We start from the raw sequence: 21,541 nt of genomic DNA, 5'->3' as shown, positions 1-21,541 counted from the left end.
TCAGTGACGTACTCTTCTTTTGACGCGGCTTTGCAGAAGCTGCGAGACTTGGGGCCAAACGCTTTGCTGGCAAAAACCGATGTAGAGTCTGCCTTTCGGCTCTTGCCAGTGCATCCAGAAGACTATCATCTCCTAGGTTTCCAGGTGGACTCCCGGTATTACTATGAGAGATGCATGCCAATGGGCTGGGCCGTGTCATGCAGATATTTCGAAATGTTTAGCACAATGTTACAGTGGCTATTTGTGGTAAGGACGGGGCACAAGGAGATAGTGCACTACTTGGATGATTTCATGATTATGGGCCCGCCTGCCTCCGAAAGTTGTGGGCGGGCCTTGGGCCAGCTGGTAGCCCTGTTTGAGGAAATGGGAGTGCCTCTGGCCCCGGGAAGACGGTGGGTCCCGATGCTAGCTTGTCCTTCTTGGGGATTGAAATAGATACTGTAGCGGGGGAATGCAGGCTGCCGTTAGACAAAGTTAAGGCCTTTTCACAAGCCATAGACATTGCCCTAGCAGGTCCCAAGGTTACCCTGCATCAACTTCAGGTTTTAGTGGGACAGCTAAACTTTGCATTGAGAATAATTCCCATGGGCCGCCCGTTTTCAAGATCAATTGCTCGCGCCATGACTGGCCTCACTCAGAAGTATCACCATGTGAGACTACAGGCAGAGGTCGAAGAGGACTTAAGGATTTGGCGTAATTTTTTGAAGGACTTCAATGGTAAGGTAATTTGGCCCGAGCCCGCGGTGTCCAGTTCTGAATTGGGCCTGCTCACTGACTCTGCAGGCAGCATTGGTTTTGGGGCAATTTTGGGGACACAGTGGTGTAGGGGCGATTGGCCAATGGCATGGCATGAGAGCAGTTTGTCTAGGAACATCGCTTTCTTGGAGCTTTTCCCTATTATAGTGGCAGTTGAAATTTGGGCACCAATTTTCAAGAACAAGACGGTAATCTTTTGGTCTGACAATATGGCAGTGGTGGAAGCCATCAATAGGCAAGGGGCCACTTGTAAGCACGTGTTGAGGTTATTGAAGCATTTGGTTCTGGCCTGTTTGAAATTAAATTTGGTGTTCAAGGCTGCACGTATCCCCGGTGTACATAACAAAGCCGCTGATGCTTTGTCTCGCCTCAAGTTACAGGAGCTCAGGAAGTATCATCCGCAGGCGGACGAGCAGATGACGGTGTTCCCAGCATCTGTGTGGAGGATTGGAGTCCCGGATTAGCAGGGCTGGTGGGAGCATCCTTGAGTGAAAGCACGAGAAGAACATATCAGCAGCAGTTCAGGGATTACAAGACATTTGCGGGGCACTCAAGCCGCTCCCCCCTTTTTTCAGCTGTGACGCTTTGCGAGTATTTAATGGCACTTAGGAATCAGGGTAGAACGGCGTCTTACGCCAGGGTGCGCGTAACGGCGATAAGCTTCTTTGCAAAAGTGGCGGGGCTGCAGGACCCAGGGGCTACCTTTGTGGTAAGGAGGGCTCTATCAGGTTGGGCTAGGCTGGAAGGGGCGAAGAAGGACATGCGGAGGCCTCTGAATGTACAATTGTTAAGGGACATCCTGGGGGTGCTACAGTCCGTGTGCGCTTCGCATTATGAATGCATTCTGTTCAGGGCGGCCTTTTTCCTAGCGTTTTATGGGGCATTCCGCCTGGGCGAATTGGTGGGAGCGTCAAAAGCTGACCATACAGGGGGACTCTAATGGCAGGACACAAAGTTAGTTTCTGGGGGGTTAGAGGTGGTGTTGAGGCGATCCAAGACTGACCCGTTGGGTAAGGGGTCTGTAATTCACTTATCCCCAGCTCCAGGTGACGCAGCTTTCCCCATAGCCAACATGGAAGCTTATCGATTAATACGCCCCAGCTGGGGCGGGCAGGCACTGTTTATTCACGAGCAGGGGGATTGCTTATCTAAATTCCAGTTCAGGGCCGTGTTTCAACAGGCATTGAATGATTTGGGGTTGGATGCTAAGGGTTATTCATCTCACTCCTTTAGGATAGGGGCAGCAACACTCGCTGCAGGAGCAGGTTTACCGGCGGAGACGGTCAAGAAAGTGGGGCGCTGGTCATCATCCTGTTTTAAGTGCTATGTGTGGCCAGAGTTACTGTGAAAGGACATCCAGTGATAGAGTTGACTATGCTGACATTGTTTTCTTCTCCCTCGCTATTAGTATGTCAACGAAAGTAATCTGGGTGTTGGGACACTCGTTCGTGCGGCGCGCCACGGTTCGGCTGCGGCAGAAGCGAGTGGTCAAACCAGAAGGGTTAAAGAGGACATCATTTGTATGGCGAGGCGTCGGCGGCTTGCGGATCCGACAGTTGCGCCAACTGGTCGAGGAAACTCGAGAATGCGAGGGACATCCATCCCCGGATTTGATCATCTTGCACCTGGGAGGAAATGACATGGTGGATTTGGGTCGCATGGCAGTAAGAGAGGACTTATTGACTGAATTTGCCTGGCTGGGGAGAATATTCCCACAGGCCCGGATAGCATGGTCATGCATGATCCCCCGCCGGGTTTGGTCGGGGGGGGGGGGGGGGGGGGGGTCAGATCCCGGGCCCTGAATGTATCGGTGAGACGCCTCAATGGGGAGTTGGCCAGGTTGTGCTCAGTATCGGGCTGCTTGTGTCATATTCCACACAGACTAATATCAGGCGACCGGATGTTTCATCACGACGGGGTGCATTTATCAGACACTGGCACAGACATGTGGATCAAGGGGATTTGGTCTTTTGTACGGAACCTTTTCTTTGGTGGGGAGGGTGAAGGACCTGTGGGCCCTGGTCACCCTAGTAGCGGAATAGGGGTCACAGAGTTGTGATTTTTAGGACAACGGGAGGCCTGCTGGCATACTCCTGAGGCCAGCACTGAGGGGAGAGATGGTAAGCTCTCCGCAGGGAGAATGGGGACACCGGCTGCTGGGGAGGCAAGGGCGACAGTTCACACGAGCCTCCTTTGGCAGTCTGGTGGCGAGGGGTGGGCCCCCCGGAAATAGACGGATAAGGACCAAGGGCTGGGGGGCTCACCACTCAAGGACGCAGGTGGGTTGCGCCTTGCGTGGTTCTCAATCGGCGGGGATGCGAGCCTGGAGGCCCCTTAGTGCTGGAGGGTATTATGGACTAGAAAATTAGGTTATTAATTCAGAACACTAGGAAATTAAAATGTGTTAAGCAAGAATTTATAGCCTAGTATTTTATCAATGTTATTGATTGTCATGTTTATGAATAACTTGATTTTGTATTAAACATGGCCAAATTTTCCCACACCTTGGAGTAAGGATTGGTTTGTGGATATTCATTGGGTAGAACGGGGGCGATATGGTGGGGAGTCTGGGTTCTATGCCAAGCGCGACCATCGGGAAGCGCGCCCTTAGGGCCCGGCCCTCTGACCCACCCCCTTAGCGGTAGCATGGCCAGCAACCTAATTGGTTGCTGGCCAGTGGTAGTCCTTCCGGGGCACCGCGTCGTAGGCCCAACGTCAACTTCCGGTAGGGAGGAGTGGAGGTGGGGCTTGGGGGCTATTTAGGCCCGGATCTCACCTCCACTCTCTCTTTTGTGGTGATTCCTGCCCGGACGACGGCTCCTTCTATCTTGGATATCTCCCCGCGGTCGTCGACGTCATGGAGGTCGTCGAGGCGTCGAGGATTGTGGTCGGACTGCTGGTCGTCGGGACTGCTTGCCGGTCGGGCTGCTTAGCTGCTGGGGAGTCGTTGGGGCTGCTTGCTGGTCGGGCTGCGGAGCGTGCGGCGGTGATCTCGGGGTGTGGCGTAGCTGGTCTTCAGGTAAGGTGCCGGGGTAGTGGGGACACAGGCGCGGCTTCCGGGGTTCAGTGGGCGGCCGGCGGTCTTTTGAAATTGTTGCTGCCCCCGCTGGGCTCTGGGTGTGGCGCGGTGACCTCGCTGTCCTTGCATCTGGGTATCAGGCGCGGTAGTGGGGTATCAGGCGCGGTAGTGGGGTATCAGGCGCGGTAGTGGGGTATCAGGCGCGGTAGTGGGGTATCAGGCGCGGTAGTGGGGTATCAGGCGCGGTAGTGGGGTATCAGGCGCGGTAGTGGGGTATCAGGCGCGGTAGTGGGGTATCAGGCGCGGTAGTGGGGTTTCCCGCAGGGTTCCGTGTCACGGCGCGCAGGGTTGCCGCTTCCCGTGGGGTGGGAGGATCTTGCCAGCTGCGTAGGTTGGTCCCGCTCTGGAGGTGCTGAGGCGGGAACTTGGAGCTCCGGGCACGCAAGGTAATAATTACGGCTGTCATCGGCGTAGGAAGCGCTGCACGGTGAAGGGCTTTTTCACGCTTAACGGCACAGCGTGCTGGGGGTGTGTTGACAACAGGACGGGTGATAGAGTTTTCGCCATAGCGCGAGGCAAGGCTTAGGCAGCGGCGGGCGGGGGCGCTGGGAACAGACCGGAAGTGCGGAGGACAGACGTTGCGTTGCAGGGGTGTTTTGATTACAAGCGGCTAAAGCACAGAGTCACTGTGGCTTAATATTTAAGGTCTGAGACTCTTGCTATCAAGGTTACAGGTTCAATTCCCATTGATTCTGTTTAGTTAGATTTCTTTTGCATTGTCGCTGGGGCAGGGGTGAAAGCCGAAGGTGTGGACAAGGGTGTGTTAGTTTGTTACCACAGCATTGGAATACGGGCAAACATTGTGGGCTAGCAAGGCATCAATTTTCATTTTGTGTTCGGTCGGGTTGAAGTGCTCCACCATGCCCCCCAAGAGGAATCACAAGAGGAAGGAGGGGGAATCAGAGATTGCCCAGTTATTAAAATTGGTACTGGCGAAGTTGAACAAGGATGAGGATAGCGAGGGCGAGTTACCCGAGAATGCTGGGGGGGAGGCGCCCGAGTCGGACAGCGAAGAGAGTACAGAGCCAGTAGCGCCAGAGCGCCCGCGGAGGGCGATGGTGCCACCCAAGGCGGCCTTCCCCCCCTTTAGTGAAAAAAGCAAGGGGTAGCAAGAAAAGGAAGGTGGTGAAGGAGAGTGAGGGGACTGTGCCAGTTATGGCTGATATGCCTCCCGCACCTGTAACTCCCGTACCGACACCCGCACCGGTACCTGCATTACCTCCTGCACCGGTAGCTCCCATACTTCCACCTGCGCCTGCCCCTGTAATGCCTCAGGCACCGGTAGCTCTTATACTTCCGCCTGCTCCTGTAATACCTCAGGCACCGGTGGCTCCCATACCTCTAACAAATCCAGTGCCTGAGCCCATCATGGCTCCGGCGGTACCACATGAGTTGCCCAGGTCGGGGATTGAGCGGGATGACGTCAGGATTATTTTGGCCGATATCAGAGGGGCCTTTAAGGCCTTGACTCCAGCCATGAGCAACCCTGTGCCCATAGCCCCAGAGAACCCAGTCACTACAACAATGACAAGGGTGCCGCCAGTGATACAGGATGAGATAGCTGAAGGGCAGGCCCCCAGCACACCGGCAGGGGGGTGTCAGGTAGCTAACGCTAATATCTTAGTAACTGTCGCAACATTGTTAGCTCAGCTGGGGGCGCCAGCGACAGTCAACACAGCAATTGCCCCATGGGCTTCACAGGCAGGAACGGGTGGGGTCCTGGCAGAGCTGAGCAAGCAGGTGTCTCTCTTAGGTAAAACGCAAGAGACGGCCGCGACGGCGAACGGACCAGCGGTGGGTCAGGCGGCCCCCGCGCAACCAGCGTCAGAGGTGCCCCCTGCAGGTAAGGCAGTGGAAGGCGCGAATAAGGTTGGAGGTGATGAATGTAAGGTTTTGAGCGGCATGGAAACAGTTCTGTCAAAAAGAGGTAAATTGGCAGCACACGTAGCGCTGGACATAAGGAAAAAGATTTGGAAAGGTGATTTTGTTGACATTTTCTCACTCATTAGGCCAAAACGGAGGGAGGAGGACAATAGAGAGAAGGACAGGAAAGAGGGTTTCTTTAGAGAGAGAAAACCAAAGGTGGAAGAATCCATTACCAATTGGCTGTTTGGTTTTAATGTGTTCTCCATTGTGATGCTTGAGAAAAAGCCAGAGTTAGCTATTCCCTTGATATGTTACGCCAACAAGATCTTAAAGGCTCATGTCACATATGGGGGCGTGGCCTGGTTAGACTATGACAGGGATTTTAGGTGGGCCAAAGTGGAAGATCCTGACATGGGGTGGGACCAGACGGAGGTGAATGTATGGTTGGAAAGTGTGAACAAGACGCCTGTGAGGCAGCCCTTTCGGACATCCCAAGAAGGCCCGGGTGAGAAAAAAGGGACATGTTGGGCGTTTAATCGAAAAACATGCACTTGGGCCCCAGGGACATGCAAGTTCAAACACGCATGCGCTTACTGCGGCCACCCCTCCCACCCAGAGTTTAAATGTCTCAAAAAATCTAAAGGAACAAGGGAGGGATCCCAAGCCTCTCCCTGCACAATGAATTACCTACTCCGGTCAATTTAGGGAAACTGATGCTCTGGCTAAATCAGTACCCTGACAGGAAGGCAGCCAGAATTTTGTATGAGGGGTTTTCGGTAGGCTTCCGCATTCCCGCGCTGGGGGTACCACCAGTGGGCTAGTGTAAAAATGTATTGTCAGCACGTATGCACCCAGAGGTGGTGGCAAGTAAGGTAAACAAGGAAAAGGCCCTGGGACGGGTGGCTGGTCCTTTTGGGATGCCACCACTGCCTGGGTTTGTTTGCTCACCCCTGGGGGTGGTGCCTTAAAAAGAGCCACGGCAATTCAGAATGATACACAATTTATCAGCGCCTCTGGGTGCATCGGTAAATGACGCCATAGATCCGTCTTTGTGCTCAGTGACGTACTCTTCTTTTGACGCGGCTTTGCAGAAGCTGCGAGACTTGGGGCCAAACGCTTTGCTGGCAAAAACCGATGTAGAATCATCTGCCTTTCGGCTCTTGCCAGTGCATCCAGAAGACTATCATCTCCTAGGTTTCCAGGTGGACTCCCGGTATTACTATGAGAGATGCATGCCAATGGGCTGGGCCGTGTCATGCAGATATTTCGAAATGTTTAGCACAATGTTACAGTGGCTATTTGTGGTAAGGACGGGGCACAAGGAGATAGTGCACTACTTGGATGATTTCATGATTATGGGCCCGCCTGCCTCCGAAAGTTGTGGGCGGGCCTTGGGCCAGCTGGTAGCCCTGTTTGAGGAAATGGGAGTGCCTCTGGCCCCGGGAAGACGGTGGGTCCCGATGCTAGCTTGTCCTTCTTGGGGATTGAAATAGATACTGTAGCGGGGGAATGCAGGCTGCCGTTAGACAAAGTTAAGGCCTTTTCACAAGCCATAGACATTGCCCTAGCAGGTCCCAAGGTTACCCTGCATCAACTTCAGGTTTTAGTGGGACAGCTAAACTTTGCATTGAGAATAATTCCCATGGGCCGCCCGTTTTCAAGATCAATTGCTCGCGCCATGACTGGCCTCACTCAGAAGTATCACCATGTGAGACTACAGGCAGAGGTCGAAGAGGACTTAAGGATTTGGCGTAATTTTTTGAAGGACTTCAATGGTAAGGTAATTTGGCCCGAGCCCGCGGTGTCCAGTTCTGAATTGGGCCTGCTCACTGACTCTGCAGGCAGCATTGGTTTTGGGGCAATTTTGGGGACACAGTGGTGTAGGGGCGATTGGCCAATGGCATGGCATGAGAGCAGTTTGTCTAGGAACATCGCTTTCTTGGAGCTTTTCCCTATTATAGTGGCAGTTGAAATTTGGGCACCAATTTTCAAGAACAAGACGGTAATCTTTTGGTCTGACAATATGGCAGTGGTGGAAGCCATCAATAGGCAAGGGGCCACTTGTAAGCACGTGTTGAGGTTATTGAAGCATTTGGTTCTGGCCTGTTTGAAATTAAATTTGGTGTTCAAGGCAGCACGTATCCCCGGTGTACATAACAAAGCCGCTGATGCTTTGTCTCGCCTCAAGTTACAGGAGCTCAGGAAGTATCATCCGCAGGCGGACGAGCAGATGACGGTGTTCCCAGCATCTGTGTGGAGGATTGGAGTCCCGGATTAGCAGGGCTGGTGGGAGCATCCTTGAGTGAAAGCACGAGAAGAACATATCAGCAGCAGTTCAGGGATTACAAGACATTTGCGGGGCACTCAAGCCGCTCCCCCCTTTTTTCAGCTGTGACGCTTTGCGAGTATTTAATGGCACTTAGGAATCAGGGTAGAACGGCGTCTTACGCCAGGGTGCGCGTAACGGCGATAAGCTTCTTTGCAAAAGTGGCGGGGCTGCAGGACCCAGGGGCTACCTTTGTGGTAAGGAGGGCTCTATCAGGTTGGGCTAGGCTGGAAGGGGCGAAGAAGGACATGCGGAGGCCTCTGAATGTACAATTGTTAAGGGACATCCTGGGGGTGCTACAGTCCGTGTGCGCTTCGCATTATGAATGCATTCTGTTCAGGGCGGCCTTTTTCCTAGCGTTTTATGGGGCTTTCCGCCTGGGCGAATTGGTGGGAGCGTCAAAAGCTGACCATACAGGGGGACTCTAATGGCAGGACACAAAGTTAGTTTCTGGGGGGTTAGAGGTGGTGTTGAGGCGATCCAAGACTGACCCGTTGGGTAAGGGGTCTGTAATTCACTTATCCCCAGCTCCAGGTGACGCAGCTTTCCCCATAGCCAACATGGAAGCTTATCGATTAATACGCCCCAGCTGGGGCGGGCAGGCACTGTTTATTCACGAGCAGGGGGATTGCTTATCTAAATTCCAGTTCAGGGCCGTGTTTCAACAGGCATTGAATGATTTGGGGTTGGATGCTAAGGGTTATTCATCTCACTCCTTTAGGATAGGGGCAGCAACACTCGCTGCAGGAGCAGGTTTACCGGCGGAGACGGTCAAGAAAGTGGGGCGCTGGTCATCATCCTGTTTTAAGTGCTATGTGTGGCCAGAGTTACTGTGAAAGGACATCCAGTGATAGAGTTGACTATGCTGACATTGTTTTCTTCTCCCTCGCTATTAGTATGTCAACGAAAGTAATCTGGGTGTTGGGACACTCGTTCGTGCGGCGCGCCACGGTTCGGCTGCGGCAGAAGCGAGTGGTCAAACCAGAAGGGTTAAAGAGGACATCATTTGTATGGCGAGGCGTCGGCGGCTTGCGGATCCGACAGTTGCGCCAACTGGTCAAGGAAACTCGAGAATGCGAGGGACATCCGTCCCTGGATTTGATCATCCGTCCCTGGATTTGATCATCTTGCACCTGGGAGGAAATTACATGGTGGATTTGGGTCGCATGGCAGTAAGAGAGGACTTATTGACTGAATTTGCCTGGCTGGGGAGAATATTCCCACAGGCCCGGATAGCATGGTCATGCATGATCCCCCGCCGGGTTTGGTCGGGGGGGGGGGGGGGGGGGGGGGGGGGGGGGTTGGGTCAGATCCCGGGCCCTGAATGTATCGTGAGTCGCCTCAACGGGGAGTTGGCCAGGTTGTGCTCAGTATCGGGCTGCTTGTGTCATATTCCACACAGACTAATATCAGGCGACCGGATGTTTCATCACGACGGGGTGCATTTATCAGACACTGGCACAGACATGTGGATCAAGGGGATTTGGTCTTTTGTACGGAACCTTTTCTTTGGTGGGGAGGGTGAAGGACCTGTGGGCCCTGGTCACCCTAGTGGCGGAATACGGGTCACAGAGTTGTGATTTGTAGGACAACGGGAGGCCTGCTGGCATACTCCTGAGGCCAGCACTGAGGGGAGAGATGGTAAGCTCTCCGCAGGGAGAATGGGGACACCGGCTGCTGGGGAGGCAAGGGCGACAGTTCACACGAGCCTCCTTTGGCAGTCTGGTGGCTAGGGGCGGGCCCCCCGGAAATAGACGGATAAGGACTAAGGGCTGGGGGGCTCACCACTCAAGGACACAGGTGGGTTGCGCCTTGCGTGGTTCTCAATCGGCGGGGATGCGAGCCTGGAGGCCCCTTAGTGCTGGAGGGTATTATGGACTAGAAAATTAGGTTATGAATTCAGAACACTAGGAAATTAAAATGTGTTATGCAGGAATTTATAGCCTAGTATTTTATCAATGTTATTGATTGTCATGTTTATGAATAACTTGATTTTGTATTAAACATGGCCTAATTTTCCCACACCTTGGAGTAAGGATTGGTTTGTGGGTATTCATTGGGTGGAACGGGGGCGATATGGGGGGGTCCGGGTTCTATGCCAAGCACGACCATCGGGAAGCGCGCCCTTAGGGCCCGGCCCCCCCCCGACCCTGTGACACACCCCCTTAGCGGTAGCATGGCCAGCAACCTAATTGGTTGCTGGCCAGTGGTAGTCCTTCCGGGGCACCGCGTCGTAGGCCCAACGTCAACATCCGGTAGGGAGGAGTGGAGGTGGGGCTTGGGGGCTATTTAGGCCCGGATCTCACCTCCACTCTTTCTCTCTTGCGGTGATTCCTGCCCGGACGACGGCTCCTTCTATCTCCCACCCACCGTCCCTTGAGTTTAGGGGTTAGGAGGGTTAAGTTGGGGGAAAGGGTTGTTGCGGAATAGGGGTCACAGAGTTGTGATTTTTAGGACTACGGGAGGCCTGCTGGCATACTCCTGAGGCCAGCACTGAGGGGAGAGATGGTAAGCTCTCCGCAGGGAGAATGGGGACACCGGCTGCTGGGGAGGCAAGGGCGACAGGTCACACAAGCCTCCTTTGGCAGCCTGGTGGCAAGGGGTGGGCCCCCCGGAAATAGACGGATAAGGACTAAGGGCTGGGGGGCTCACCACTCAAGGTCGCAGGTGGGTTGCGCCTTGCGTGGTTCTCAATCGGCGGGGATGCGAGCCTGGAGGCCCCTTAGTGCTGGAGGGTATTATGGACTAGAAAATTAGGTTATGAATTCAGAACACTAGGAAATTAAAATATGTTATGCAAGAATTTATAGCCTAGTATTTTATCAATGTTATTGATTGTCATGTTTATGAATAACTTGATTTGGTATTAAACATGGCATAATTTTCCCACACCTTGGAGTAAGGATTGGTTTGTGGGTATTAATTGGGTGGAACGGGGGCGATATGGGGGAGGGGGGGGGGTCCGGGTTCTAAAGAAGGAGGGAAGGAAGTGAACAGAAGACAAGGACAGGAGAAGAGGACAGAGTTAGAGCAAGAGGCAGGGAGGGAACGGGCAGCAGATTAGCAAGTGTTGCCAACATGACTGTCACTTAAAAGTTTGGCTCGCACCTCTGCGGTGATGTGCAGCATGTAGTTTGTTCTCATGCCAGGCTATCAGAGCCTTCCATCCTTCCGAGGTTGGTAAATGAAGTAAAATTAAAATCTGGTAATAGCAGAAGGGCTGACTCTAAATCAGATTTACCGGGAGAGCGCCCTGGATGGAAAGAACATTCGCTGTTTGTTGTGGGTGGGATGATCGTGTGACAGCCGAAGGTGTGAGGAAGAAAGAAAGAGGGCAGGGGGTTGACGGAGTGCTAACAATTACGCTGAAGTACATTTAAGGGTTGATTACAAAGCCTTTAACGGGACCCCTTTGAGACCAAGAGGGAAAGACGAGCTGCTGTTTGCATGCCATTAAGTCAGGCAGCTCCCTGCTGCGTCTGTCGTAATATTTGGGGCCCCCGGACTAGGCCCTGCTCACCCATGCCGAAAGCCGGCCCTAAACAGCATCAATGGCAAGTTACAGCGCTTAGAAATGGCAGAAAAGTGGCACATACAGCTATAAAAGAAAAAGTTACTGATTAAAACGTGCAGGTCACAAATGTGTATTTGAAATATTTCTGTTATGTTGTGCGTACTACGCCTAGTAGTGTATGCGGGTATGAATTTGTTCACACTTCATTCCATAGTGGGCATGGCAGTCATTATGGCCACTAAAAGCACAATAGTTTTATAGATTTTTGTATCCTGCATAAGGCATGGGGTACTCAGGTTCCATTAATCTACATTTATTGACTATCCATAACAAAGAAGAAGGATGCTGATCGAACTTCATTTTACACTAGTATCATTAAGTACTAGTTAACCACTTCAAAAGTGATGATGTCCTATCGTTGACAGGCATGAATTTTAAATGGCTTCGTTGAGTACTGTGTGTGCCACTATTGGTGGCTAAATATAAAACACAGTGCCATTTTCTCAGCGCAAACCCTAATTAATGGTAAACCATTTCAATAATTTTTCTCTAAAAGTAAAGCTCTCCTTTTCAATGTTTACAAAGCATTCAGCAAATCCATATAACTATTATGTGTATGTCAAATGTTGTACAGTTGATGAGGCAGAGTTGGGGAAAGTGTACCTGGAGGGCGGCCCCTGAAGACGCCCAAGCTTTAAAATTTGGCAAAAATAATTCTTGTTAAACTAGACAGATTCCCTACTATTCCTTAAAGTTAAACGAATGTTCCTTAAACTCCGCACTGGGACGCAACAATATACTTTGGGGGTGCGCATGCAAGTTACGCTCAACAGGCCTCTGCAGCTCGTGGGGGCCCTCGCTATGGATACCCCGATGAACAGAAATATCTTTCTTGAGGCCGCAGCACCAGGAAGACAATAAATGCTGAGATGTGGGGTTTTGGTGGGGAATAAGTCGGTCCATATTGCAGTTACAGCTCAAATGCCTCCTCATGGACACCGATCTGTTACGAGATCTGTGGATTTCCACAGAGACCCCTATTAACTTGCTGATTTTGAAGATCTAAATCAGAAATCTTTATTTCAAGGGATGCTCGGGGAAGATCTGACCATGCACTGTTCAAAAGTAAACCCACAGGTTTCTAACAGTGGCCTTAACCATTTGTGCTTTCTGCCAGAATCCTGGTTCCCATGACTAGGATTAGCTTGGCTGTTGGCATTTGTGTATTCCTCCCACACAGTGAGACAAAGGGCGACTAGGTGCTGGCAGGAAAGGCCATCCAGGATGGTTGGGGTGGAGCTGTGTCCTGCCCACTTACATTTGAAAGGGCTGACTGAAACACACATACACACAAAAAGGATCTTGACACCAGTCTTTTGTCACCCTAGACTACTTGCAGCCTTGGCAGGGGAAGGGAGGAACTTTCCAGAACCAGAAGAGGTGGTAGTATAGGGAGTTCCCCTATTTCAAAGGCTGGCACTAGATATACATATTGGACCTATTTGAACCACTCAGATTATTTGGGGACCTGTGGAAGACTCAGAAGGAAAGCCCTGCTGCCGGAAGGACTGCCTTGCTGCCGGAGGAAGGAAGCCTGTACCTGCTCCTTGAACAGGACCACCAGGGTGACTCCAAGGGCTATTTGGCTGGCCTGTGTGAGCTACAGGGACACAACAAGCTCCAGAGACCTGTCCTACATCTGCCCAGCTGACAAGACCCAATGGGACCTACCTCTGCCCCTCTGCTAGAGTGAGTCCTGATCACCAAGGGGTCTAACCCCCCCCCCCCAATTTCTGGACCAATGGCTGGCATCAGAGTGCTCCTCCTTGCCCAACTGAAGGTTCCTTCAAAACCGACGCAACTCGACCCAGGACCTCGCATCATAGCACCTTACAGTTCCCGATTGATGGTCTCATTGAAAATTATCCAACTTTACATTAGGGCGGCATCTAATTGATCGTAACAGCGATTTCCTAACCTGCACAGAATTGTGTTTTAAACTCGTAAACCTGTTTTTACTCCCATTATTTTAAAAATCGCTTTTAAAACTACCTTGTGAAATCACACTCACCCAGCACTCGTAAAGCTGCTCCTGGTCCCCCCGCCCCGGTCCATCACGGCTGAGTGCCGATTGTGTGGAGGGCGGGGCAGGCAGCACCAGTGATCGCAGGAAGAGACTTCCGGTTTGGAGGGGGTGGAGGCAAGCTCACGCGCCTGCAGCTACTTAGGGCCGATGGGTCAGCGGTCGCGCAGCGGACGTGCGCACCTAAGGCAAGCCCGTCTGCGCCCGACCGGGAGCCACGACCCCTGCCCTCACCAACCCCACGGAGACAACCCTCAGACCAATAAAACAGTACTCAAGGGAATCCCTGCTAGTGCTGTCCCCCACTCTAACAAACCATAACAAAATGTTATGTGTAAAGGCCTGTCCAGAAAGCACCGAAGGACCGTTTTCTTGTTATGGTTGCAAATGGCAGAGCCTAACGTCCCCACACCATCTCCATACAGACACAGACGACCAGCACACCATTAGATGCCTATACTTCAATGCCAGGTCAATACCTAAACATACCTTCGACATTTGGGATACCCTAAATGAGAGAAACCCTGATCTGGTTTTTGTAACTGAGACATGGCTGGGGGATAACAATCTCCCCGATATTGCCAATGCCCTGCCCCCTAAATACAAAATTCTCAAAAAAGATAGGCAGGGACAGAAGGGAGGTGGGCTGGCCATTATATTTAAAGACCACCTCACCTGTCTCCACTCCGAAGCGGTGCGTATGGGAAAGCATGAAGTATTACCATTTCAGGTATCCAGTAACAACCACATACTGCTTGGGGGAGCAGTAATTTATAACCCTCCAGGCCATCAAACTGATCTGAGCGCCAAACTTCTTACTCAACTTCTTCCCCTATGCCTGAAATATAAACACTACTTAATCATAGGAGACTTTAACGTGCACTTTGAGGAAATACATAGCACCATAGTTAGGTTACTGGAAAAAGACATGCAGATCCTCAATCTCAAGCAATGGATTTCAGTCCCCACACATAGCGCTGGGCACACTTTAGATCTGCTATTTTCTAACATAGAGTCAACAAGGATCCAGGAGATTATCCCTGTATCCTGGACAGATCACTCGCTTGTATCCTTCACCTTCTACCTGCCGGTGTCCGCCACCAAATCCCTTAAAACCGCACGACTGGCAAACAGAGCTTGGAAACTGGTCACTCAGGACCGGTTCCAAGCCCACTTCTCCCCAGACAACCTAGCTACCTGAGACTATCTCCTAGCAAATGCAGAAGCTATTCAACTCGAAGCCGAAATTACCAAGACTCTAGATAATTTTGCACCCAAATTTACATCCAAGCCCAGAAACAAGTCTCCATCCGAAAAATGGTATTCACAGGATCTTAAGACACTGAAAATGAAGTGCAAAGCATTAGAACACTCCTGGAGAATGTCAAAATTGGAAACAGACAGAATTAGTTATAGGTCTGAGTTAAGGACTTACAATAACTCCATTAAAACAGCAAAAAAGACCTATTTCTCCACTCGGATAAAAGAAAACTGCAACTCGGCCAAGGAACTGTTCAGAGTTGTGGGAGAGCTTTGCGAACCACCCAGCCTGTCTCAAACCCTGTCTCCCTGAGGAGAACTGTGAAAAGATTAGTGAATTTTTCTTCAATAAGATCAGCACAATCTATTCATCATTTACCAACAACTCTACTTTATCCAAAACCCATTGGCAACATCTACCTCCATATCCAGCTAGCTTGACACATATGGGCAAATTCGCCCCTCTTACAGAACTAGAGGTTGGAAAAGCTATGTCGGAAGTAAAATTAGGATCCCCCTTAGATCCATGCCCCCCACTACATATTTTCTCAGATCACCCCGATAATATGCCCCTATGTCACTCACATCCTTAATAGATCTCTGGACACAACAGTATTTCCAGAAATATGGAAACAGGCTGTAGTGACCCCCCTGGTGAAGAAAGCTGGAACAAATGTCCTTAACCCTGAAAACTATCGGCCCATCTCCCAGCTCCCATACCTATCCAAGGTTCTGGAGAAACTGGTAAACAGACAACTGGCCAATTACTTGGAGACCAACGAACTGCTGAACTGTTCCCAAACCGGCTTCAGAGCCGCCAACAGCACAGAGGCCACTCTTTTGGCGGTCCTCGACGATATAAGATCGTCGACGGATCAAGGTAAAGCTGTTGCCTTGATCCTATTGGACCTGTCGGCAGCGTTCGACACTATCACATGACCTCTTGCTGGAAATTCTCTATGAAAAGGGCATCCATGCCAAAGCTCTCCAATGGTTTAACTCTTTCCTGAAGAACAGAACCCATATGGTACAAATGGGTCAGTTCCTCTCGAGGAAAAAAAACATCAGCTGTGGTGTCCCCCAGGGAGCCTCCCTGAGTCCGACACTTTTCAATGCCTATGTTTCATCCTTGGCATCGATAAGCAGGAAATGGGGACTTAGTATCTGCTCCTATGCAGATGACACACAGCTGATGATCACCATAGAAGACAGACATGAGGACACCAAGGTTAAGCTAAATAACTGCCTCTCGGAGATGGCAACATGGATGACTAAACACTGCCTTAAGCTAAACGCAGGGAAATCAGAGATACTGCTCTTTGGTGGAGCACATCTAATCTGGGATCCAACCTGGTGGCCACAATCCTTCGGTGATGCCCCAGCACCTAAACAGTGCGCGAAAAACCTAGGCATAACCATTGACAACACTCTGTCCATGCAGGACCATGTGTGGAAGAGGTTTCGCAATCCTAAAACTCCTAAGAAGGCTTTTCCCTTGGATCCCCCTTGAGTGTAGAAGGACGGTCACACAGGCATTACTCACTAGCAGATTGGACTACGGCAACGCCCTGTACGTAGGCATGGCAGACTACCTCTTCTCACGCTTACAGGTGTTGCAAAACGCGGCTGCCAGGCTTGTCTGCAATAAAGGTAGACTTAGCTCTGCGTCCGCATGCATGAAAGAACTTTACTGGCTACCCATGCGCCAAAGAGCAAGGTTCAAACTGTTGAGTCATGCGTACAAAGCACTGCATAACGTCGGACCTAAAATCCTCCAGAATAAAATTGAATTCTACATTCCTACAAGATGTTTGAGGTCAAGATACCAAGCATTAGCTAGACCCAAGCGCATAAAGAAAGTCAGAGCTGGCGGCCAGTCATTTTCACACCTAGCAGCCAAACACTGGAATGAACTCCCTCTGTACTTGCGTCTCTCCGAAAATTATGCTTCATTCATGAAACAGTTAAAAACGCACCTCTTCCCGATGTCATAAGTACAAGTAGCCGATGACCCCCAACACAACCTACCGCATGTTCCGCTAAACAGCGCCGTGATATCCGTCAGGATGAATGTCGCGCTTTATAAATACAAATACAAATACAAAATACACAACGCGATGCAGGACCTCACATCTCAGCCCAAGTACAACCAGGTACACTGTACAGCGGGCCGAACTCCCTCTTGTGTCTGGCCTACACTCCATCGTAGTCAAGTCATGATTTCCTTTATTCGGTTACAAGATCCATAAAAGTTTGCAAAACATACAATTCACTTTTAAAACCTTTATAGCATATTTGTACAGCAGCATAGATAAAACCGATACAAGGAGCAATTCGTAGTATTTGAACAATTTAAAAAGGAATATAATCCTAGTACCTAATACCCAGTACCACGGGCTACTTTGTCAATCATAAAATTTCATGGATATGTAAAAATGTATCATTAAAAAAATTACAGCATACGTGATCATCTATTATGATGACTCATAGCATTTTCTAATAGCCATTGCAACTTAATATAATAAGTCACTGTAGTGCAAATAACAGAAGTAGCCAAACAGTGCAAGAAATTGAAACCTTCGGTATAGGTACAAGGTCAGATTCCCCACAAAAGTGGGGCTAAAAATGTTCCCCTCGGCTCTTTACAAAGGGGGCAAAACAATATAAAGTGCAACGTGCTCTGAGCTGCCAGGTTATTGCACGGGCAAGGTGTAAGTTTGTCGGCCCATCCTGATAGTTTTGGCAATGCCGCCAGAAAGTGCAAAGTGCATAAACATAGTCGAGTTAAAAGAAAACGGGTCTGTCTGTTAGTAGAAGTAGTTAGTTAAAATTGCTGTTGTGCTTGTGAGGGACCTGTCACTGCAACTTGAGAGCGGCGCTTCGTTACCCCAAAATGATGCGCTTCTTTTATAATAACTTTTGCATTTGTTGTTGTAGTAACTTTATTTCGGTCAACAGACCATAAAAAGTACAGAAGCATAAAAAGAAACAACAAAAAACATTTCGAATAATTAGGTTAAAAAGTTCTGCCTAATACGCCACATATACAACAAATAGCGAGAAACAGCAAACACAATGGGAGGATGGGTATCATAAGTCAATATCCTGCAAGCCTGTGTGTAGTGCAAAAATCCCAGATTCCTACAAATAGGAATCAACCAGCGTTTTCTGGATACAGAATAGGCAGGACAAAAAAACAAAACATGAGAAATATTCTCAGTATGATAGGTGCATGCAGGACAGAGTAGAGTGTTTGATTTAGTCCACTTAGAGGTAAAAGATCTTATGGGAAGAGTGCCATAGCGCAGCTGAATATACAGCTTACGGGCAGCTGGGGGTTCAATTAAGTCCATGAAATCCTCGGCCCTAGGCTCTGTTTTTATTTGAAGGAACTCAGATGATAACCTACCCAAGGAAGATGAACTAATTAACGTCTGAAGATTTAACGTGTGGATGAGAGAAAGGAGTGTCTTCCTAGATATCCCAGCACAATTGGTCTCCGGCGTGTCCCATAATCCAGGGAAACCAAGCCGAGTACAAACTGCACTAATATGCCTAAGCCAAGGGATTACTTTGGATCTAAGGATAGGCCAAATCTCAAGGAATTCAGCTCTATAGTCAGCCAGTTCAGGAACAGACCACAGCCTCTTCCAGTACATAACTGGTCTAGCGCCTATTATCTCCTCTATTGGGGTTAACCCAAGATCGAATCTGAGAGGGATCAATGGTGTACTAGGCGGTAGACCAATTAAGTTTCTGGCAAAAGACTGCTCCACCCTTTTAAGATCAAGGGTCTGGGTCTGCATATGCCCCCAAAGTTTAGCCCCATAGATTGCTGACATTCTCGCTTGGCGACTGTATATTGTAAGTGCAGGGGAAACCGGCCTAAATGTAGATTCCATAAGAACTTTAGTTAGTCCCCCTGCTAGCTGAGTGAGCCTAAGCGATGATCTAGCAATATGTTTATGCCAATCAAATTTCTCTGTGAGGGTAACACCCAAATATATGAACGTTTTGACCCTTTCCAAGGGGCTACCAAAAAGCACAGGATTAGGGCGAGTACGTTTTGGGGGGTTGAAAATCATGAACTTTGTTTTTCCTATATTGATTTCCAACCCCCGGAGATGGCAAAACTCTACAAAACCATCAAGGGTTTTTTGAATGCCCGATGATGTTCTAGACAACAAGAGTGTGTCGTCCGCGAACATCAGAGCGGGCACTTTACCTGTGGCCAATCTAGGGGCATCAATATTGGGTACACCATTCAAATATTCAATAAGGCCGTTAATATAAAGGCTAAAAAGGGTAGGTGCCAAAACGCACCCTTGGCGAACTCCTTTCGAAACTGGAAATCGGTCTGTGAGTTCTCCGTTCCTTCCAGACCTAACCTGTGCAAAATTGTTTAGGTGTAATCTTGAGAGAATGCCTAACAAATAGGGCGGGAGACCCATCTCCGCAAGGACTTTCCAGAGTTTCTCACGTGGGACCAGGTCAAAAGCCGCCCGCAGGTCCACAAATACAAGGTAGAGGCTGCCACCCTCCACCTTAGCTGTTTTCCAATACAGGACCTGCAGGCGGAAAATCTGGTCTAAGGTAGAAACACCAGACCTGAATCCTGCCTGGAGCGTAGATAGTATCCCCTTTTCCTCGATCCACCCGAGGATCCTATCCAAAATAACCCTCCCCATCATTTTTTGTGATGTATCAATTAAACTGATGGGTCTATAATTTGAGGGGATTAAAGGGCAACCCTTTTTAAGAATCGGCACAATTTCGGCTCCTAGCCAAGTAGGCGGCAGGTTGTCGCCCAACAAAATGCCGTTAAATAGGGTGACTAAATAAGGAGCCCAGATTTTTGATTGTGACCCAAAAAGGTCCCCAGGCAATTTATCCAGACCGGGAGCTTTTTCTGGGAGCAGATTTCCTAAAGCAATCTCAACCTCACGCAAAGTGATTAATTCATCTAGTAAGGGGCGTTGGCTAACAACAGTTAACCGGACAGGTTCTTCAAGTACATTAGCACTATGGAGTTGCTGGGGTTCAGTGACATTTAAAACCGTATCACCACCCTCAGGAGTGCCATAAAGGGCACGGAAATGGCGTTCCCAGACGGAGGGGGCAATATTAGGGGCAGGGGCCAGACTATGGCCACTAAGTCCAGAAGCTACTATAGTCCAAAATAGTTTAGAGTTATTGTTACCAAGTGCAGAGCTCAGATTCTCCCACTTAGCAACTTCCCAATCCTTTTTGGCGTCACTAAGCACCTTCTTATACGCAGAACGATGTAGCTTAATGGCTTCCCTATTACTAGTTTTTAAGGCTCTAAAGAGAGCCTTCCTGGTGGCCCGACAGAAAGCGTTGTACCACTGAGGGGACGAAGTCCGTGGACAATTGGCCCTTCTCTCAGGGCAAAGAATATCCTTAATTGCTGCTACCAAGTTGACATGGATTTCTGATGCCCTGCCTAGATGTCCAACTTTTCCCATTTCTTCAATAAAGGGGATAATGATCTTATATAAGGCAGCTAGCTTAGGATCGGACATCTGGAAGTCTAGCCATTTAACTCTTCGTCTGCAGTTTGATATAGTTAAGGGCACAGTGGCAGAGTGTACAGCCAAAGTTTGGCATTTGAGCCCAAAGCTCCCTATCCTAAGTGAGAGTACCAGGGCATTATGGTCACTATCAGTTCTTTCAATAACTCTGAATTCATACGCCTTGTCCCAGTGCCTAGCCTCTAAGAAGATGTAGTCAATTATCGAGGAGTGGTTATGCCGATTAAATGTTACATTCCCCGGTCTGTCAGGTTCCACCCTCCCGTTGCAGGCTCGTAGTGAGGTTGTAAGCACAAATGACTGCAGTTGTAAAACTAACGGGGTCCAAGCCTTGACCAAAGGGGTCAATGGATGGGGAACCGCCCACAGTGAATCAACGTCATCTTGGCCACCCATGGTCGAGTCCATGAGTGGCTCAAAATGACAGTTGAAATCACCGCCCACGATTAACACAGTAGAGGGGTCCATTGTCTGTATAAGGGTCAACAAAATATCAATGGCCTCTGAGACAAGACCCCGCCTAACTGGCCTTGAGTATACATTAAACAGGGCAATATTTGGCCCATTTAGTGTAGTCAACAGAACACACTGAACGTCCTGCAAATTAGTACTCATTTGTGATGCAGTTACTCCCAAGTGCGTACCAACCCATATAGACCGACCCCCTGCAGGTCTCCCCCTCTCACCCTTGCTGGCCACGATATCAAATGTAGCAAATCCCTGAGCTTGATTACTTTTTAATGCCCAGGTTTCTTGTAGCATACAAATATCGTGGAGGGCCATAAAAGAGCCCCATTCAGGAATTGGCAATTTGCTCTTAAGGCCCGCCACGTTCCAAGAAAGAATTTTTACATGGCTAGTCAATAGATCTTGGTTAACTTGGTCATGGGGCAGAGAACCACAAGGGTCGTTAATCATATCAAATCCCTCTTCTGGTGCAGAGACATGCTCAAGAGGCAATGCATATTGGTCGGGAAGAGGTGAAGCTGTTCCAGAGAGAGTAGATTGTTGCAGGGAGAAAGTCTGCGGTAGGGAAGTCGGCTCGATATTCTCAGCCTGTTGCTCCATAATAGTAGGCCTACTAGTTAGAGATCCCCCCCTGTCA

General features: G+C 49.8%; 1 protein-coding gene across 1 annotated transcript; it reads left to right on the top strand.

Moving 5' to 3' along the window:
* The first annotated feature begins 5,203 nt into the window (after positions 1-5,203).
* On the top strand, positions 5,204-6,406 carry LOC146866183 (uncharacterized). The gene has a single exon (XM_085640390.1). It carries the CDS (start codon positions 5,204-5,206, stop codon positions 6,404-6,406), a length of 1,203 nt encoding a protein of 400 aa, XP_085496516.1.
* The last annotated feature ends 15,135 nt before the right edge of the window (positions 6,407-21,541 follow it).

The sequence above is a fragment of the Triturus cristatus genome, chromosome 2_1, assembly GCF_964204655.1.
Source record: "Triturus cristatus chromosome 2_1, aTriCri1.1, whole genome shotgun sequence".
Lineage (NCBI taxonomy): Eukaryota > Metazoa > Chordata > Amphibia > Caudata > Salamandridae > Triturus > Triturus cristatus.
The sequence above is the reverse complement of the archived record's forward strand: the minus strand, read 5'-3'. Positions and strand labels throughout refer to the sequence as shown.